The 20305-nt window shown below is 38.3% G+C and overlaps 3 protein-coding genes across 10 annotated transcripts in view; 1 reads left to right on the top strand and 2 right to left on the bottom strand.

The window, feature by feature from the left end:
* GPR87 (G protein-coupled receptor 87) overlaps positions 1-7058 on the bottom strand; it is a 20976-nt gene extending 13918 nt beyond the window's left edge. Inside the window, exon 1 of one of the 2 annotated variants that reach the window (XM_020781891.3) lies at positions 6746-7058. In XM_020781891.3, coding sequence (XP_020637550.3) covers positions 6746-6752 — 7 coding nt within the window. In that variant the 5' untranslated portion in view covers positions 6753-7058. The remainder of the gene's footprint in view (positions 1-6745) is intronic. The other variant, XM_020781889.3, reaches the window with a different exon arrangement.
* MED12L (mediator complex subunit 12L) overlaps positions 1-20305 on the top strand; it is a 205302-nt gene that overhangs the window by 110545 nt on the left and 74452 nt on the right. The gene's annotated exons all lie outside the window — the stretch shown is intronic.
* Positions 6586-20305, bottom strand: P2RY13 (purinergic receptor P2Y13). The gene has a single exon (XM_078389120.1). The coding sequence runs from the start codon at positions 20303-20305 to the stop codon at positions 19295-19297; it is 1011 nt and encodes a 336-aa protein (XP_078245246.1). The 3' UTR covers positions 6586-19294.

Genomic DNA, 20305 nt, shown 5'->3' with positions numbered 1-20305 from the left:
CAGAAGCTGGGACAAGCGACGGGAGCTCACTCTGTCACGTGGATTCGATCTTACGACTGCTGGTCTTCCAACTTTGCAGCACAGAGGCTTCTGTGGTTTAACCCGCCGAGGCCACCACATCCCTTTGGTTACCTTAGCTATGAATTTCGTGCATTAGTCGGGAGTTGGGTTAGATGACCCTTGGGATTTCCCTTTATCTTTACACTCCTGTGATTCTATGGGATGGGTATAGTTAGATTGTGAGTGCTCTTCAGTAATACACTAGACAGAAAGGAGGTAGCAAATTGGTTCTTGTTGGTATTGGTTATTACTACCTTAATTCTTATACCACTTTTCTCTCTCTCTATATATATATGAACCTAGTGTAGCTCACATTGCAAGAATAGCAATGCATATGAAGGTATTACAACAGTCTAGTACCAGTTCTTTGCAAAAAATAATATTGTAGCTCAAACTCATTCTATATTACAGTATAAATTTAAAATGATACTACAGTGGGGTCTCTACTTAAGAACTTAATCCGTATTGGAAGGTGGTTCTCAAGTGGAAAAGTTCTTATGTAGAATCTGCATTTCCCATAGGAATGCATTGAAAACCATTTAATCTGTATCTGCTCTTTTCTGTCCATAGAAACTAATGGGAAGCTGCTATTCCGCCTTCTACCACAAGAGGGGGATATTTTTTATTTTTTTTCCCTTAGGTCAGGGAACAGTGTTAAAAGCACTTCTGACGAAGCTAATTTTGAAGCAATGGACTGAAAACCAATTAATCCGTTCTGGCTGTTTTTTTTTATGTAGAGGTGCGTTCATACATTGAAGCATTAGTTCCTATAGGAACTAATGCAAAGCTGGTTAATACGTACTCTACCACTAGGGGGAGAACTTTTTTTAAACCTAAGATGACCTAAGGTTAAAAAAAGAGCAGGAAAGTTTTTTTTTCCTGTTCTTATCTGGATTTTTGTTCTCAAGTAGAAGCAAAATTTAGCAAATGTAGCTGTTCTTAAGTGGAATTGTTCTTAAGTAGGGACGTTCTTAAGTAGAGACCCCACTGTACCAGTAATCTAAACAAACCCCCTGCCCATTAAAAACTTTAAATGTCAGAGGGTGGGATTCAGATGGACTCAACTGATGTTTGATGTAAGACAGCTGATACAAAGGGGAGGGAGTGTGAGTCTGTAGATTGTTGAGAAGAAGGTCAGATGATGAAGGCCACTGACCTGGAGTGGGTATCGTGATGCTGGAAAGAGTTTGTGGAGATAGACAAGTCAACCCTGTGAGAAGAGGTTGGATTCCTTATCTGATGTTACATAGCATTAGATTGGCAGTAGAAGACTGTAAGACCTGACCAAGGATAATCCCATTCCTAATAATTTCTCAGTGAATAACATTATAGGTCATCCACCTGTTGAATATAGTTCTAATCATTCCATTTGATTACCTGCTAATGGAAAGTATGGACATTTCTAAAACAAGGGTGGGAGGAAACAACTTTCCTATTATTTCTTCACAGCTTTCATTTATATCAGTGTGCCCTATTAGACTTGTTTTTTCTTTTGTGTTTGTACACTATATGCACCCTAAGAAGAAAGTTGATTCGATTGCCTGCATGGATACTACTCCTGTGGCTGGGAGGAGCTATAACAGACTATAATAGCATGTTGGACAGTACAGTGGTGTCTCACTTAGCGATGTTAATCCATGCAGGAAAAAACATCGCTGAGTGATTTAATCGCTAAGCGATTTTAAAAAGCCCATAGGAATGTATTAAAACATGTTTAATACGTTCCTATGGGCTAAAAACTTACCTTAAAGCAAAATTCCTCCATAGCGGCAGCCATTTTGGGTGCCCCTACAGCAAGGCAAAACAGCGGTGGCCATTTTGTTTTTGCGGCGGCCATTTTGGAACTGCTGATCAACTGTTTAAAAATGTTCACTTTGCCATGATCGCTCCCCGTGATCATCGCAAAGCGAATTTTAGCCATAGAGGACATCGCTAAGCGATCGCTCCAGCGATGGCCAAAAGTCCATCGCGAAGTGATTTCATCGCTCAATGGAGCGATCGCTAAGTGAGGCACCACTGTATAACTAAGGGAATCTAATGTATTGATTACTTTGTTATAATTTTTACTCTGCTGTTTTTGCAGGATATAGTTTATGCAAACCAAAACAGATCTTGCAACTCTTTAAATATCTGATCTCTCAGCTTTTACATGTCTTGTATTGATTAGCTGAGTAGGTTTAGCCAAGTTGTTACACTGCTGAAGTTTCAACAGGTCCATGGTTAACTCATCCATTAGGAAGCTGGAATACTTTCTGCTGTTGGCGTATGTTGGGTTCTAAACAGTGTGCAGCTGCTTGATTTGTAAGCAGATCAGCAGCCCTTCGGCCTGGCTAGCTGCTGAAACATGGTGAATGATGGTGAGGTCAGAACAGATTTTCCTATTCTGACACAACAATAAGGAAACAGGTTTTAAGGGGTAGAATAATCCCATGATACTGGCATGTACACTGGCTAGCAGCCCACACTAATCTGTGGTAGGAGTTTGTTGCAGAATCAGAATTTCTCTGTATGTCATCACCATTCTCTGTTTGGTAAACAGAAAACCATTTGGCTAAACCCAACATTAGTCCTACCTAAAGGAAAGCCACTGAAATGCATGGGACTTAGTAGCCATATCTGTCTTATAGATTCCAACCCCCCCCCCAAAAAAAAACCCCAGAGTGAGTCTTGTGGTCCTTCACACAATGGAAAGGAGAAGTGATACCTTTATTTAGACAAAGGGTCTAAAACCTTTTGGTCTTTGAGCGCGAGCTTTCATGAATCAGATTAACTTGGCCTAAATCCAACTGCTACTACCAAAGCCTTAGAAACCATTGCTGAATGGCAAACCTTATGTGAATCCCATTGATTCAACCTATCTATTCTCATTGATTTAATTTAGACCCAAGTTTCTACTCTACGTCAGTAATTTTTTATTTAGCTCCTTATTATGAAATTAGTTGCAAGTAGCAATATTGATGGGAAAGGAAGTAGGCATTTAGGCAGGGAGTTTCCAATCCAATTTTGCATTTCTAAAACAGAATCAGCACACTAAATTGCACTCAGATGGCTTTGGATCAGGACATCCCTAAGAGGCAAAAATTTTTTGCTATTTCTATTAGAACATGCCTCATAAACTACTTTCTTACACATTGTACACCTCCAAACAGTTTAAAGAGTAAGTATACACAAAGCCTGTTGTATTGGTTGATGACTATGAAGGATTATTAGTCATATGAAAGAGGAGGTTTCTCCCATCTCCACCCCAAGAATTTCCAAACAAGTGCCTGAAGTGCCTGGTCTCGTTCCCTGATATTGTCATTTTTTTGCCAACAATCTCCTCAGTTTTGCTACTGAAATAGCAAATTGAAATATGTTTATAATTTCTACCTGTTCAGAGGCTTGAGAAAGCTGGATGCATTATTTACCATTAAATTCCTTTGGAAGCAGTGCAATTTACTTTTGTATTACTTGATAAAAGAAATAATTCATGCTGTGAGGCAACACTTGTTGTACAACACTTGTGGTACAACCCTTGTTTTGTTAACAGTTTGCCATATTCTGTTACAGGCAACATCAATGTCTAATTCATTAGGGCTCGGAAAGACCCTGTAGAGACATTAGCTAGAAGAGTTCGTATTGAAGGGGAAATGGTCTGGTTTGAGCCTGATGGATTCATATTGTTATGGAGGATGTCGATAGACAATACCAGAAAATCTATGGCAAAATTATTGCATGTAGAGTTTGTTGCTGCTACCTGAACTTGTTAGCAGCATATTCAACATCCTTCTGTGCTTTCGGCAATCTTTATTTTTTCTTATTTTCCTGTGCTCCATTTCTTTAAACAGTTTTCTTCCATCTCAGTTCTACTTTCAGAGTAAGGCTAGGCGAGAACTGTTGAAATCAAGGCAAGGGAAATGGGTTTCTGTTATTTTCCCTGTGCACTCTTTAATGTGAAGAGTAAGTGCCCCTCCCCATTTATTTGAATTGGGTGGTCATGTGGGGAAAAAGGGTAGCTGGATAGCTCAAAGAGTTAAGTATCTGGTTGAGAGTTTGATTCTACACAGTGGCTCCTGGGAGAAGAGGCAAACTGTGTTGGGCAAGCTGCATAGCTCCAGAATGCCCACAGAAGATGGGAACAGTAAACTACTTCTGAGTATTCTATACCTAGAAAACCCTGCAAAAGTGTCACCATAAGTAAAAATTGACCTGATGGTTGGGACAAAAAACCACCTGTGGTTTGTTCAATCATGTTTGGTTTTTAATGTTAACGATTTTTTTTGACCAGCAGTTAGACAACGTTTTATTTTAAATACTTTTAGCTTGCCTCATAACTTAGAATGTAAAATAGAAACATTTAAATTTAAATATTTCGACATATTGGTAAACTGCTCTTGATCATTGGCCTATATTCTTGCCTTAGAGGTAGCAAAGTTTGTTTACCTCTTTGTTTGTTGAATTTCTGTGTGCCCTTTTTCCTTGTGAAGAAATTCAAGTAACCTCCAGTTGACCTGGAAATCTATACAGTATATTAAAAAAAACACCACCTTCCAAAAATGAACACAGAAGGAGAGAAATCTTCTATATCCATAATAAGTGTTATTGTCTCAAGTTCCTTTTCTTATTCGTGTTTTATTCTGCTTAATTCTATCACATCATGCATGACAATAAGATCTTAGATACATGCAGATAGCTACTGATAGATACACCTTATCCTTTAGACAAATGACATCTGACCAGTAATTTAAAACATAGTATTTCTAGAATAATATTTATTATACAATATCTCCTGTCCTGGTTTCTAGAATAACCTTTTAATAACCTGATGAATCTAGTGATTTTTGTCTAGTTAACCTGACAATGTATATGTAAAAAACCCAACAAACTCCCAAAAATGAACAATGAAGGACAGGAGTTATATCTTATTGTTTCTTAACTTCCTTTTCTTATTTGAGTTGCATTATGCACATTTATGATACATGTTTCACAGACTGAAGAATTGTATTATAATCATCCTGGAAACAAAATAAAGATAAAATTTCAAGAAATTGCAATACAAAAACATGCCTCTACTTCCTGTTTGCCACTTTGTAGTAATCTCTGCTGTTGTCTTGCATAAATCTGCAACAGATTGTAGTGTTGTATTGGAAGGACATGTACCTCTGTGAACTGGGTAGCATGCCGTATAGCATAGCTGCATTCTAAAATGCCAGGGCTTTTTGGGCACCTTGGGAATTTCAGTAAGCCAGACAGTGCTGCATGCTAGTACAAGTACAGAGAACCGTGTGGCTGGTGACTTAGGTCTGCTTGGAATTCCTTTAGGGTTGGGAGTGGAGGAACTGCACCTGTGGTTGTGAAATGGAGGCTGGTGTGCATGCAGGTGGTGAGAAAGGAAAACTTTAGGATAAAAAGAGGTTAGAATAGGAGTGGAAAGAAAGAGACAGGCTAGAAAGTTGATGTGAAAGTCAGAGCAGGAAATAATAGTTTTTACTTCTTATCACACATCCTTGAGACAACAATCACATCTTTCACAAATGCCTGCTTCTCCCTCTTCCCATACAAGGAGGCACATCTTTAGCTAATTCTTTACAGTTGGTGAATACACCTGGTTTCACTGGTCCCTTTATCCTCTGTACAAGAGCAAAAGCAATTACATTAAACCAAAAAAACAATAGGAAGAATCTCAGGATTGGCAGTGGAGAATGAGCCAAATATCATAGAACTGAAGCTGCTGTTCCAGGATTCTGTTCTGTTCTGTCCGTTCCCCCCGCCCCCCGTTTTCATTACATAATAATTGGAAATTGAAAAGCATACACTTTTCAGCTCCAAATGTTAGAAAACACCCTGCGTTTTGCAAAAGCGTATAGCATGTCCTCATTGATTGAAAACAAAGCAGTGGATATGGTGATCTTCAAAAAGTACCAGCCTTTAAAATGTGCACAGTATTGTAAAGACTTTACACCAGCTGAAGTGACCTATACGTACTCTTATAAATTCCTACTCAGCTAGGCATGTACAGTATAAAACTACAGCCACAATAGCCACGTTCATTATCTATTAAGAGGAGGAGATTTAATATTCTTGTTTGTAACCGTTTTCAGATTCCTAATGTGGCATGTACAAGCATGATTTCAGAACCCTTATGTCTCGTTAACATGTTAAGGGAATTTTGATCCAACTCTATTTTTGCTGAGCAAGACCCAGCAGATCTAGGAGAAATCGTCTGAGTCATTTTAAGAAATGTGTAGATTCCTAAATAAGCAATAAAATACCACTTTGAATGTTACACCGCATGTGAGTGGAGTGCGTAGCTTTTTCAGATACTTCATGGGAATATTTAATCTTTTGCTGTTCAGAGTCAGAGAAACAGAAATATGATCTTGACTAGAGGTATTTAAAAATTACAAACAAATAGAAATCTAAGCAAGGAACACCCCCCCTTCATCTTCCCCCTCCTTTAAAACACTTTTTTTCCCAAATTATTTGAGGACTGGGATCGTAATTTTCTTTCCTTTACTCTTTTTTTCTGCTTTTTTTTGGGGGGGGGGACTACACCTCCAAACATTCCCCAGGCAGCATGGCCCCTGCCCATGTCAGCTGAGGGATTCTCCAAATTCTAATAAAAAAAGAGAGCTAACTTCCCCCTCAGCAATTGCAAGCCTCCACATTATGCCTCAAACATCATTTGAATTTTTTTAAAAGTTACCTGTCATTTGTGTAGCTCTTCTTCTGGTTTTGTTCCTTTCCTCGGAGCAGTGTCTGTAGGATGCATTATCTTCTCCCCAAAATTAAAGTTCCGTCTGTTTTCACCAGCACAAGAGTAAAGATATGTTGTTAGTTGAAGTATGAAAAAAAAAAAACAACCCAAAAAACAAAACAACCCTCTGGGCAAGGTGAATTTGTTAATCTGAGCAGGGGGAATTCAGGACCTGGATGAATGTGTTCCACCTTATGCCTGATCAGAAAAGTCCCAGCCAGAAAGAACTCAAGCAACTGGCTTTCTCAGTACCTAAGGATGACTCACAATAAGGTAGCGTAGGTGAGATTTTGAAACTTGGGGCTCATGTCTGGAGACTCTGGAATGGAATTAAAGTTACAGAGTGTGATTAAATTGCAACAGTGTTGTGAAGAGGTAGAAAACATATTTTACACTAATAAAGGGTGTTTATGGAGAAAGTATTTCATTTGAGGTGTTTGTGATGTGTGTATAATATGTGTAAGAAGCACTATTTTAAAAACTGACAGTTTCAGAAATCACTATAATTAGGGCAGAGGCAGACTTTAAGCTAAGTCCATTGTACTGTATGCGAGGAATTCAAATCATAGATTTCAAGTCAGTTTCAGCTAATGGTGATTATTTCCAGGGCTTTCTAAGTATTGAGTATTGAGTACCCAAAAGTAGTTTACTATTCTGTTATTATATGGCACCCTGGAATTGTGCAAGATGCTCAAGGCTAAACAGAATGGCTTTTCTCTCTGGAAGCATTGAACTCTTAACGTTCGACTTCACAGTGGGGAACGAAATACACTACCCAGCTCCTAGCTCCAACTCACTGAGCTATCCTCAGCTACTCCAGCTATGTCAGAGATTATCAGGATGAAACAATAAAGCTTTCATGTTTTGAGGAACTCCTCATCAGTCTAGATCAGGGGTCTCAAACTCAATTTACCTGGGGGCCACTGGAGGCTTTCATCCACCTCCCATGAGGTGAACTGTTGCTCTTTTTTGAAAACATCATAATGTAACTTGCTTTAATTTGTAAACTGTTTCCTGACACCAAATGTGAGCCACTGAGCATGGCAGACACCAAGGGAATCCTGGTTCACTCAGAAAAATGTCAGTAACCAAACATGACTGACACACGTCTTGATTTAGTGGTTTCATTAACTGGTACTGCCAAAGTTTGAGGTAGATAGGTTGGATTTGCAGAACTTTATATTGCCTCATCTAAACAAATTCCTCTGAGCTCATCTGAAGCCTTATTTAGAAATTAAGCTGAAATCATATACAGTGGCACCTCGACTTGAGAACGTCCCCACATAAAAACGATTCGAGTTAAGAGCGGCTCCGTTCGCAAAAAGTTGCTTTGACTTGAGAATGGAGCCTCAACTTGAGAATGGCGCCTCGACTTAAGAACCAAAAAGAAAAAAAAAAACCTTTCCTGACCTTTTTTTTTTTTGACCTAAGTTCACCTTAGGTCAAAATAAGAAAACAAATTTAAAAATTGCCCCCTAGTGGTAGATATGGATTAACCGGCATTGCATTAGTTCCTGTGGGAACTAATGCTTCGACTTAAGAACAACGCCTCGACTTAAGAACGAAAAACAGCAGATATGGATTGAATGGTTTTCAATGCATTCCTATGGGAGATGATACTTAGATTTAAGAACGTTTCGATTTAAGAACACAGTCTCAATATGGATTAAGTTCTTAAGTCGAGGTACCACTGTAAGGCTGAGAGGGTGATGGGGAACAATCTCCCTCTGGAGATTCGTGCAACCCCTACGCTGGGCATTCTTTTTCTCTCCTTTTCTTCTTTGCCATCTTGAATAGTTTATTAATTTTTAGCTTATGTTATAATTTTTATGTGTGTATATTTGTATGTTTTTATCCATGCATTGGAAACCGCCCAGAGTGGTCAGAAGACCAGATGGGCGGGGTATAAATTTAATAAATAAATAAATAAAATAAAATAAGTGCTATTGTTGTATGTGTTGTTGTGAATTATGGTTGTAAAAGGGTTAAAATTTAGCTCTGAGTTATTTGTATTCTGGGTGCATTCCTTTCCATCTCACAAGTTGAGGCTTGTTATGTTTGTTGTTGCTGTTGTTGTCATGTGCTGGCAAGTAACCTCTGACTTATGATGTCCCTGTGAACGAGAGAGGTCCAAAATGCCCTGTCCTCTGAAGCCCTGCTCAGCTCTTGTAAACTCAAACTGGTGGCTTCTTTTAAGGAGCCAATCCATCTTATATTTGGTATTCCTCTTTTCCTGCTACCTTCAGCCTTTCCCAGCATTATTGTCTTTTCTAGCAAATCTTGCCTTTTCATGATGTGCCCAAAGTATGCCAGCTTCCGTTTCATTAATTTTTTCTGAGAGAAATAGTTCAGACTTGATTTGCTCTAGAACTCACTTCCTCATTTTTCAGGCAATCCAGGGTATCTGTAAACCTCTCTTCTGCACCACATTTCAAATGAATAACGTTTTCCCTATGAGCTTTCTTTACTGCTGCTACTTTCTGTGTACAGCTTTCACACCTGCACAGAATTATCGGGAATACAACAATGTGGATGATATTGGTCTTCTTACACTTGATGATATTTTCTAATTCCTTTCCAAGTCTCAATCTTATTCTGATTTCTTGCTGGATTGATGGTTGAACCACGGTACTATGCCATATAACTCTTTCAATTTCTGTATTGTCAGTGTTAAAGCTGTATAGTTTCTTCTGTAGTCATTTTTTGTCATTGTAATGTTCAACTGCAGTACTGCTTTGGCACTTTCTTCTTTCTTTGTGATGTATACTCAGCATATAACTGGAAAGATTACATGATTTTAAAGAGGTAGTCAGTGGTGCCAAATATAAGGCAGATGGTGGGAATGAGCTATGGAGGAGTCACCTTATAAAATGAACATTATATTTTAAAGTTAATCCTTGAAGGAGGGCCAGGACCATTGTAATGAAACCTCTGAAGCCCATCCATCCCAGGCAGTTCAAAATGATATGCCAGAATCAATTGAATCAAATGCCACCAAGAGGTTCTGAAAAACAAACAAAGAAGCATTTTCCCTGCCCAGGTCTTGGTATTGCTCATCTATCATGGTCACCAGAGCTTGTTTTATAATCTCATATAAGAATGAAAAGAATATACCAACACACAACATCTTGTCAAATAATGGCAAGTTGGAGACTGGTTGGAAATTATCCAATGTGATGTGAAATAGAGACAGCTTCTTTAGTACATATTTCACATTAATCATTTGAAGAAGCATTTGCTAAAGAAACATTCACTGCCCTCTGCACTCATTTAATCGTAGCGTCTGGTTTAATAGACTAGGAGGGACAAGAATCAAGGGTGCATGTGGCTGATCTGATATTGCTAAGGCTCACATCTTCAGTATTGTATAAATGGAAATGTATCTGATATATAGGGCAAGTCTACATATCAGATACATTTCCATTTATACAATACTGTATAAACTATATACTGTATACTGTATTTTCTTCCTTGAAGCCTGATTCAAGCCCAATATTAAAGAGTATAGGAAGCGACCAACTTTATCCTCCAAAGAATATAAAGGAGATTTGTCTCTTTAGTTTATCCTACTAGTGGCAGTCCTCTGCTAACTGATAAGTCTTTTCATGAAGTCCTCCAGCTTGTGAAACAGCCATGGCTGCAGTAGCTGCAGCAAAGTTTGTTTGCTCTCACATGACAGAGCACCAATGTGCCAATAGGCTAGATGCTGTTTTGATTAGTCCTTCAGAAAAGCCAGGGAGATTAGGGTTTGGTTTTTTTTTTTTTTTTTTTGACAAATAAGAAGAACAAATCAAGCCTGAATTCTTCTTAGAATAAAAAATGACTAAGCTGTGGCTTTTGTTCTTTGCTAATATCATGAGAAGACAAGACTCACTGGGGAAGACTGAAGGCAGCAGGAGAAGAAGCCAACCAAACATGAGAGGTAGTGACTCAATAAAGGAACCCAGGGCCTTTATAAGACTGAACAGGGCTGTTAGTGACAAGACATTTGAGAAGTCACTAATTCATAAAGTTCTTTCAAATGCATATGTTGCCTTATCAATTGACTGACAAATGACTCATCAGGGACAGGGACATAATGCAAAAATAACCATCTGCTGTTGCTGTCTGCCTCTTATCCTCTGTATAAACTGGTAGGCATTTTCCCTCTCCTCACTTTTGAAGTTCTGACTGCCAGCTCTGCCTCCCACCCACTATTCACTCCCAACAGAGCCACAGCATGAGACACCATTTGAATCCATGCATCCTGCTGAACTGTACTACTTCAGCCTGAATGCTCATCCTGCTACTGATTGATTTCTCCATCCATCCATAGCATATATTTTTGTCACCTGGAACGCTGAATATCAGGAAGAGGAATCTGTCCTAGATTTCTCCATTGAAATGTCCATATTTTTGGTATTGGCCTGGGACTTGAGTCATGTCTCTACCAATTCATCATACTCACTGGAGTTTGGGCAGTGACTTTCTGTCCACATCCCTACCTGATAGGGTTGTATTAAGGAGAAAATGTGGATTTATATGTTGTTTTGTGCACATTGGAACAAACGTTGAATATAAATGTAATAAATAAATAAGGGAAGCATATTTAGTCATGTATATCAAACTGGTATCTGAGATGTTGGTAAGCCCAAAGAGGATTTACTGCCCAGCTCTTCCTGAAATTGTAGTTTTATTTGAAGTTTTACTATCTGCTATGCAAGATATTTATGACAAGTCTAAATAAAGATGCAGTATCATAGACAGTACTTGTTTTAATAGGCATAATGCTGCTTCGTATTTACTTGTCCACAGGTTGTGATCAGCAAAAACTGTACCATGCATTATTTTGGCCCCTCATTCTATCTACTATGATGAAACCTTCTCCTCCATGATACTCCACCTCTACAACCATCACCACTGCAGGCATCACTGGAATTTATTTATTATTTTGACATGTGATGGGGTGATTCTTTATGCGACAGGCTCAAGGCACTTCTAGGTCACTTTCTGTCATGCTTCCTTGCAAGTTCTTCCTCCACCTTCTCCAAGAACTTACAAGGAAATCTTGCAAAAATAAAACAGATCAGATGTCATCCACTCCTTTATCTTCCTTCTCTACAACTCATCTGCCAGGAGCTCACCAGCAGAGGAGGATTTCCCTCTGCCTGTCTGTGTTCAAAATTGGGTCGCCTAGAATGATGCAGCAATTTCCAGTATTTCGGTGACTTGCAATGTTAGGAGGGTTGGCTAGTTGTCATAGTGGGTTAAAGTTCAATATCCGTGTTCATTGCAGCCGTTCATTCGTGAATAAAAATCACACACAAAAAGGTACGCAAAGGCAAATTCACCAATTCAAAGTAAAAACAGTTAAGGATGTCATGTTTGCTGAGCCGGTGTACTGATTACATAATATAGAATAATGTTGCAACTGGTGGAGTAACAAAGTAGATTGTGTGAGATAAACAGTATGATGCATTCAATTTAATATATGTTCAGGCTATACTTCAGAAAGTTCTAGGATTATTTTGTATTGAAATAAAGTATTCTGTACCAACTGAATTTCCATTCTGAATCTCCCTGACTTGAACCTCTCCATGTCACTGTCCCTGATGAGTAATTTGTCAGTAAACTGCTGAAGCAACATATGTATTTGAAGATTGTTTAATATGAGTTCTTTCTTTCTCTTTAACAAAGACACTTTTAAAATAGAGTTGTGACAGAGGTCCTTCCAAATCAAGCAGAGAGCATAGTTTTAGACAAAGAATCCTATTCCAGCTTTACTACCTGAGGCCCTTGTCACATGAGGAAAATGTTCTCTAGTTCTTCCAATAATTTCTGTACCTCTGTTGTACTAATTCTCAGTCATGTAATACTGTGTATATATATATAAGGCTGAATGTCCCAAGAACTTTTAGGAGTAACAATTTATCATGGCACCAGTTTATTTTCTCTCTTGTTTCAAGGGGCAATTCAGCTCCTTGATATATTTATATAATATAATATAATATAATATAATATAATATAATATTTATTGAAGGATTGATTTATAAGGAAGGGGTTTCTGTTTGGGAATATGTCCTCTTTTGCACTGGCTGCTCTTGCAGAATCACGTTGGTCTGACTACTTCCCCCACAATCTCCTCTGCCTTTCATCTTAATCTGCCATTTTCCCCCTACAACAATCTCCTCATAATAATTAGAGAAAAGCAATGTACAGAAAAGCTGGTACAGCAGCAATGACTCAAATTGCTCTGTGGCATACTTTAACCAACATAAAAATATACGTATTGGCCATGAAAAAATAAAATAAAAATACATTTGTGCTGCAAGAATGGCGGCCACCTTTTTAGCTTCGATTCTGAGAAGAAACGGGGCAGGTTGTGCACATAAGCAATTTCAGCAGGGAGTGCACTGATACAACAGAGGTACAAAATAACACAGCCCTTCCAGGGAGTGGAAAATAAACCACAGTTACATCACTGGTTGAGAAAATGTTTCCATCTTGACTGCATCGTGTGACCAGGAAAAAAACAATAAAGATCTAACTGAGGGGTAACTAGAGAATATTTTCCTCACATGACCACAGCCTAAGTCTGTTAAATGAAATGGGTATCTATTAAATGTATCAGGAGTATTAGCTTTTTTGACTGAGTTCTGATCTGATGACGATCAAGATCATTTGGCCAAATGGAGATATGCATAAATGAATTTGGACATATGTGTTCTGGGGGAATACTACTGTGATATTGAAGGATCTGTTGTATTTCTTTATGACTTTGGATCTTTCAGGAGATTTGCTGGGAGTTACTAAGGTGAAAACAGATGGTTGTGGTCCTGTGTGGCAACAGTTCAGGAGGTGATGTAGAAACAATGCAAAGCAAAAGGAATCAGGAGAATTTACTTTTGTGGCTGAAGCTCTGATAATGTTTCACATTGATCTCTTCCTTGGCGAGATATTTTCTGATCTTAAGGCTGCCACACAATATGTTGTTTCATATTCAACTTGAATGTATATTTAGTGTCTGGTAGAGATAAGCTATCTCTTGCACAATAGCTAGAGAGCTAAAAGCTGTGTAGAGTCTTTTAGTATTTATTTTCTGTGGACAAGCCCATTTCAGCTGACAGCATTTCTAAGGCAGTTATTGTGATTCTCTAGGCTGTAAGAAAAGTGATAGATGTAGCTATAGATATTCAAGCCAGTGAAGTCATCTATATATATTCTGCGCATATGTATGTATATAAATGAAAGTTATAACCAGGTGAGTGTCTATGCTATTATTACTGAAGTCCTTGATTTGCTTTTCTAATTCAAAAAAAGTTTATAGGATAGGTTAAGTGCTTAAAAATATCTAAATTGTAGGTGCCACTCAGTAGGTTGGTCCAGCTGGTTGCAGAGCCAAGGACTGGAAGTTGCTATGCTTCCTGGGAGAGGGCTCAGCCAAGATAATCTGGAGTGTGTGCATGACTAAGGGGGTCATGGCAAGCTGTATAGTTTCAGAAAGAAGACATGAAAGCACTAGTTCTATGGCCATTATCAATTGATATTCTAAATGCAGAAAAAATGCCATGCCTTTTCAGAATTTGTTCTGCTTTTTTTCCCCTTTGTTCAATTTATCTTGAATTTTTTTGACCCTTGATCTAGCACAGTTATCATTCTGGACCTCTTGACTTAAATTTGGAAATAGAGGATAACAATTTCTGGGGATAGCTTTCAGTAGACAAATGTTTGTCAGGGTACTTGGATCACTGTAATGCAAGCAAAAAATAAAAATTATTCTTCTTTCAAGAAAACAAAAAAGCAGAACTTGATGTGTTTAATTTAGCCTCTCATCTGGCCCTTCCTTGGTATAAAAATTGGTCTTGGCCTCTTTCACTGCAAGATGAAAGAAGCTGAGAAGCAGCTGATTAAGGCATTTCTCAAACCGTTGGCACACCCTTGTTTTAAGGAGCAGTTCTGTTTTATATCATGGATACACCCATAATTAAATTTAACCCCCCCTTACTGTTGTGCAGTATGTCCTGCCAGAAGATATTTACATGCTGTAATAATTCATCATGCGTTGCTTATTAAATATTGTACAAAAACAGGAGAAAAAAAAATTCTACAAAATGTATCTTCTGTTTAGTACCTGTTCCCAAGGTTGCATTATTGGAAAATTCCCAGTTCGAATGTATGGCAATTGGAATCAGCTGGTAAGATAACATTCAGCCAACAGCAGCTCCACTGCTTGCTGATCCAGTTCGAGGCACAGTTCAGAGTTCTAATCTATAAAACAGTAAACAACTTGGGCCCAAGCTATCTGAAGAATCACCCCTCTTTTTATGAGCCTGCCTGGGTGTTAAGATCATCAGGAAAGGTCTTTCTCTCGATCCTGCCACCTTCACAGGTGCATTTGATGGGGATATGGGAGAGGTCCTTCTCTGTTGCTGCTGCCAGACTTTGGAACTCCCTCCCACAAGAGGCTGGTCTGGTCCTATCTTTGCCCTGCAAGCAGGCAAAGACTTTTCTCTTCAGGCAAGCTTTCCCTGAGTCACTAGCTGCCTGAGTGGGGTTTGTTAAATGTATTGCTGTACTTTACTACTTTGAATGTATTCTGGTGTTGCTTTTGCCTACTGTGTTTAGTGTGATATTTCTTTGATCTTTCCATATTGTGTTATTAGTTTTACGTACTGTCTCTTAATGATGTAAGCTGCCTGGGTCCTTTCTGAGGGGAAAGATGAGGTAAAATATTATAAACAAAGAGCAACAGCAGCAGATTTTCCAATGCAGCATCAGTGATCTGCTTGTGCATTTCCCAACTGTCACTGTTAAGTGATAACTGTAAGCTGATGATGACCTCAGAATGAGTGAGTATGGAGTGACTAAAGTGAGAGAAGAAGCTGGAATTGGGTTCCTCATTGGACCTCCTGAGCAAACAGGCAGCCTGTCAAGTGTTGGGCAAGCTGTATAGGCTCAAAGTGTCTGAGAAAAAGGGAATGGCAAACCATTTCTGAGTACACCTAGAAAACTCTGGAAAGGGTCACCCCTGCGTCAGAATCAACTTGATAGCAAATAATCATGTGAGAGTGTGAGAGAGTAAATATGGGACACTAGATTGAAATTTGGACTAGGACTCAGGAGGTTTGGATTCAGATCCCTGCTTGGTCATGGACCCTATTGGGGAGTGGCTGTGGTAATGCCATTCCTTAAATAACTCATATACATTGAAGACCGTATTAGGGTTGGTGTGCCAGGTGCAACTTGATGCCACATAATTGCTACTTATTGGAAACAAAAAATAGAGGACAAAAGAGACCACTATTTTGCACAAGATTGTATATTGCAATTTATAAGCAGAGATATGAAATTAGACACCCCTTCAAATGGAGGGTACCTTCCAACAGGGGATTGACCTCAGGGGCCCCATTAAAAGGAAAACTGTCCTCTCCAAAAAAGAACATCCTACTGGTAACCTCTGCAGGTGCAACATCTACTGCAACATGATATCACAACTTGTACAGTAATATCACCCCTGCGTGGCTTGTCAACACATTTTCTCTAATCTGCGCCCAAGAAGGTCATGCAATGCAGCTTGTGAAATGTAAGCTTTGTGTAATCTGCTACTATGGTCTAGTTCATTTTCCCACCTTTTATTTCCTGACATTTATGGTTTTTAACAGTAGTACAGTACATTGTACTGCTGGATAATCACCGTGTTCCAGTGGTGGTGTTAAAAATGCTTATTTAACGTTTATAGCTTTTTTTAGTGCATAGAGTCTGACTCAGTCATCCTCCCAATGACCGTCTTTCTGCAAAATCAGCTTTCGCTGTTCCTGGCTGGGCCAATCAAAGAGCTCCTGGTTGAGCTTACTATACTGTGCTAGCCATAAAGAATTTAACTCTGATTTATCACTCAAACACAGATAACAGACAAAATTTATTCTTGAGCTTTTTACTGTCTCACTAACTCATGATATTACAAAGTTTTAAAATACTAACACATCTCTTAATGCTCTGTCTTGCTATATCTTTCTGTAGTATGTCTAAAGAATGATTTGGCCAAAATATTGTTGGAATATGTTTTTTCTCTCTGTTTGATATGAGGAAATTTTAAAGATTCTTCCCATGGTAAATGTAAAAAGGGCTGCAAAAATTGCCCCTACATTATCAATTATACGAATACCCCCAAAAGCTTCTGTGGTATGCAGTTTGCCATATAAACACAATTCTTCTCTCAAGGTCTGTTTTAGGCCTTAAACACCTTTTTTAAGAAACAGAGAACACATTTCACCAGACTGGGAAATATCTCTGTTGACTGTGTAACGTGAAGAATTTGATCGGAGATAATTGACAGGGATATTTCCCAGTCTGCTACCCTCCAGATGTGTTTGGATGTCAGCTGCTATCAGCCCCCAGCCAATGTTCAGAAATCCTGGGAATGGTCATCTAACAAACATATCTGGACAGTACCAACTTGTGGAAGAGTGTACTGGAGGGAGCAAGTCATGGAAAATAGAAAATAATAATTCCTGTTTATATCACAAATCTCAAAATCCAAGAAGTATTTTATGAACTTGCAAGCTGACATCTTCATACAGGAACCTTCATTCCCATGAAAAGTGCTTCACTTCTTGTTGTGACCATAACACTAACAGAAGCAAGCATCCTGCATCTGCTGCCTCTCAGCCTGGTCCCTAAGGCCCTTGTGCTGATCTTTTCATTTCTCTTCCTGTTGGGAAACTCTGTTATAAAACTATATAGCACTTATGCCTTGGGGGCTTCAATTTTACATATTAGGCAAAAACAAAAGAAAAACAAAAGAGAGACAAAAATGAGGCACCTTAAACTGTTGCATGAATGTTTTACTGTGTGATCCTTGTAGTTTATCTCATATGTCTGAAGAAGTGGGCAAAGCTCCATGAACTTTTACATTAAAATATAGTAGTTTTAAGGTGGGTCTTTTTAACTTTTCTTTTGTTTTTGCCTGATATGCTTGCATAGACTAACATGGCTACCTTTTCTAAAACTGAATTCTACCTGTGCATTACTTACCTGAGGTCATGTTCTGAAAACCTTTGCTTTTGCTTGAGAAAAAGAAACCCATAACTGCGTGCCACGCATAAATTGTAACAGAAAATAGTTTTATTTATTTAATATTGCACTTTTGACCTCCTGATAATCATCATCATCTGGAAGGGACCCTACGGATCATCAAGTACAGCCCCTGTCAATGATAATCCGAGTTCTCTGGATATTGCACACTTATAATACATTTTTAAAAAGTATTAAGTACAAACAATGAAAATATGATTAAAATAAGCATGTGATAAAAACAATATAAATTCACAGCAGAGCCAAAAATTGCTGTGTCATATCAAGCTAAAGTAAAACTAAAAGGAAAAAAAAAGATTACTGTGATATAAACACCTTAAAAATAGTTCATTAAATGCCTAGAAGAACAGAAAGATTTTTACCTAGTTAGGAAAAAAATGACATAGATGCTTGATAGGCCCCATTACGAAGAGCATTTTGTAGGGGTGGGAGAGCCACTGCTGAAAAAGCCAGTCCTCTTGTAATCACCCACCTTTTTCATTTAGCAAAGATCCCCAGGTTAACAGATACCCTATCTATCTATCTATCTATCTATCTATCTATCTATCTATCTATCTATCTATCTATCTATCTATCTATCTATCTATCTATCTATCTATCTGTCTGTCTGTCTGTCTGTCTGTCTGTCTGTCTCTGTCTGTCTGTCTGTCTGTCTGTCTGTCTGTCTGTCTGTCTGTCGCTCATCTGCCAATTTACAAAAGAAGTGCTCAAGGCAATAATAAAACAAAATAGTGATACTGTATATGCAAAACAAAAAAACAAATAAAAAACAGTTGGAAACACAATGAATTCTAAGACTAGTGCTAAATGTGAGCGTGCTTACCTAACCAGTTACCTCCCCTTAAACGGAATGTTTGCTTATACAATAAAGGCATGCTTTTAAAATAAGTTTTTGCATCTTGTGGAGAGACAACAGCAAAGATGCAAATTTAGTTACCATTGTAAATACCCTTGCTAAGCAACTCCAGCAAGTGAAAGCAGCTGGAAAGAAGGCCCTTCTTGTCTCCACCAAATCCACCTCTAGGAAGAGATGGGCCTTTCCTAAATATTTTTAAAATTCAGGCAGGCTCATAGGGCAGTGCAGTCTATGTGTGTCTGTTCAAAAGAAAGCCATTGAGTACTACGAGGCTTATTACCAGACTTACAGCATCAACTGATGCTTAAATAATTGTGATTGTTGTGGAGAAACCAGGCAGAAGAAATACCTTTAAACAAAGTGCAGATGTGGCCACCATCCTCTTCTATTCATGTAACATTTAAAATGAGAAATATATTGTTGTAAGCAAGATCTGAAACACATAGCCATTTGATTATATTATAATCATTAGCATGCATGTGTGTGTGTGTCTATATAAATGTACATACAGTATACTACAAAACTAGAACAATTTCAGAATAAGAAAAAGAAATCTTCATCCAAAATTACTACGCAGATATACCAGTATCTAGTGCAATAGTTATATTTTCTTGAATTGTATTCCTAGATTTTCGCAGTTTAACACAGAAAGCTTTTTCTACAAACTGACGACACAGTAATATGTATATCAGAGGGTCCATACATATATTGGCAGTTGCTAACCATAGAGTGCTTTCTTTTGCTATGAATAGTCGGTTCTGTATGCTGCAGTCAATACCTTTGCCAGTTTGGCTAAGAGTATAAGGTACTCGGGCAAAATGAAAAGGGGCAAAGCAAATGAAGAAAACAGCAACAATTATAAATACCTTACTCTTGGCTCTTTGTTTAATTTTGCACTCTTTTATCTGAGTATTTACGTAAGAGCTGTAGATCTTTTTTGCAATAATTATGTAAACCAATAGGATTAAGATCAGAATAGTCCAGAAGATGACCTGGCATATGTGGTTTACAGCTTCATGCCATTTCAGTCCTAAGCGATTCTTCAATGAAGCACACTTCCTTACAGTGAGTGGTGTTGCCTCACGGTTTGACAAAACCATATTTGGCAAAGAGAGGCCAAAAAAGAAGAACCAGACTAGTCCTGAGAGTATTTTTGCTGATGTGACGTTGTGCAACCAAAACTTCCCAAATGGCCGAATAATCTTGAGAAACCTGTCCAAGGAAATAAGTCCAAGGAGCACTATGCTAATATACATGGTCTCGTAAAATATTACAGCTGAAAAACGGCAAACAAAAGCTTTAAGTTGCCACAATCCCAGTTCTGAATCCGTTAAAATCTTAAAAGGTAGCATCAGCGTCATTATGAAATCAGAAACCAAAGTATTCTTCAGATACACGATGAAACTTGATGTGTTTGCAATCTGGAAAAAAGCCAACACTGCCAAACTATTCAGTAGAAATCCAGCAAGGAAAAGAAAGCTGTATAAGAGTGGAAATACAACATGGGCTATCCTGGTGTCTCGATGACATTGTCCGAAGAATGATGTCCCATTAGAGATGTTGATATTGCCATCCATCAT

This window comes from Pogona vitticeps, chromosome 3 (assembly GCF_051106095.1).
Source record: "Pogona vitticeps strain Pit_001003342236 chromosome 3, PviZW2.1, whole genome shotgun sequence".
Lineage (NCBI taxonomy): Eukaryota > Metazoa > Chordata > Lepidosauria > Squamata > Agamidae > Pogona > Pogona vitticeps.
This window is presented reverse-complemented; position numbering and strand designations above follow the sequence as displayed.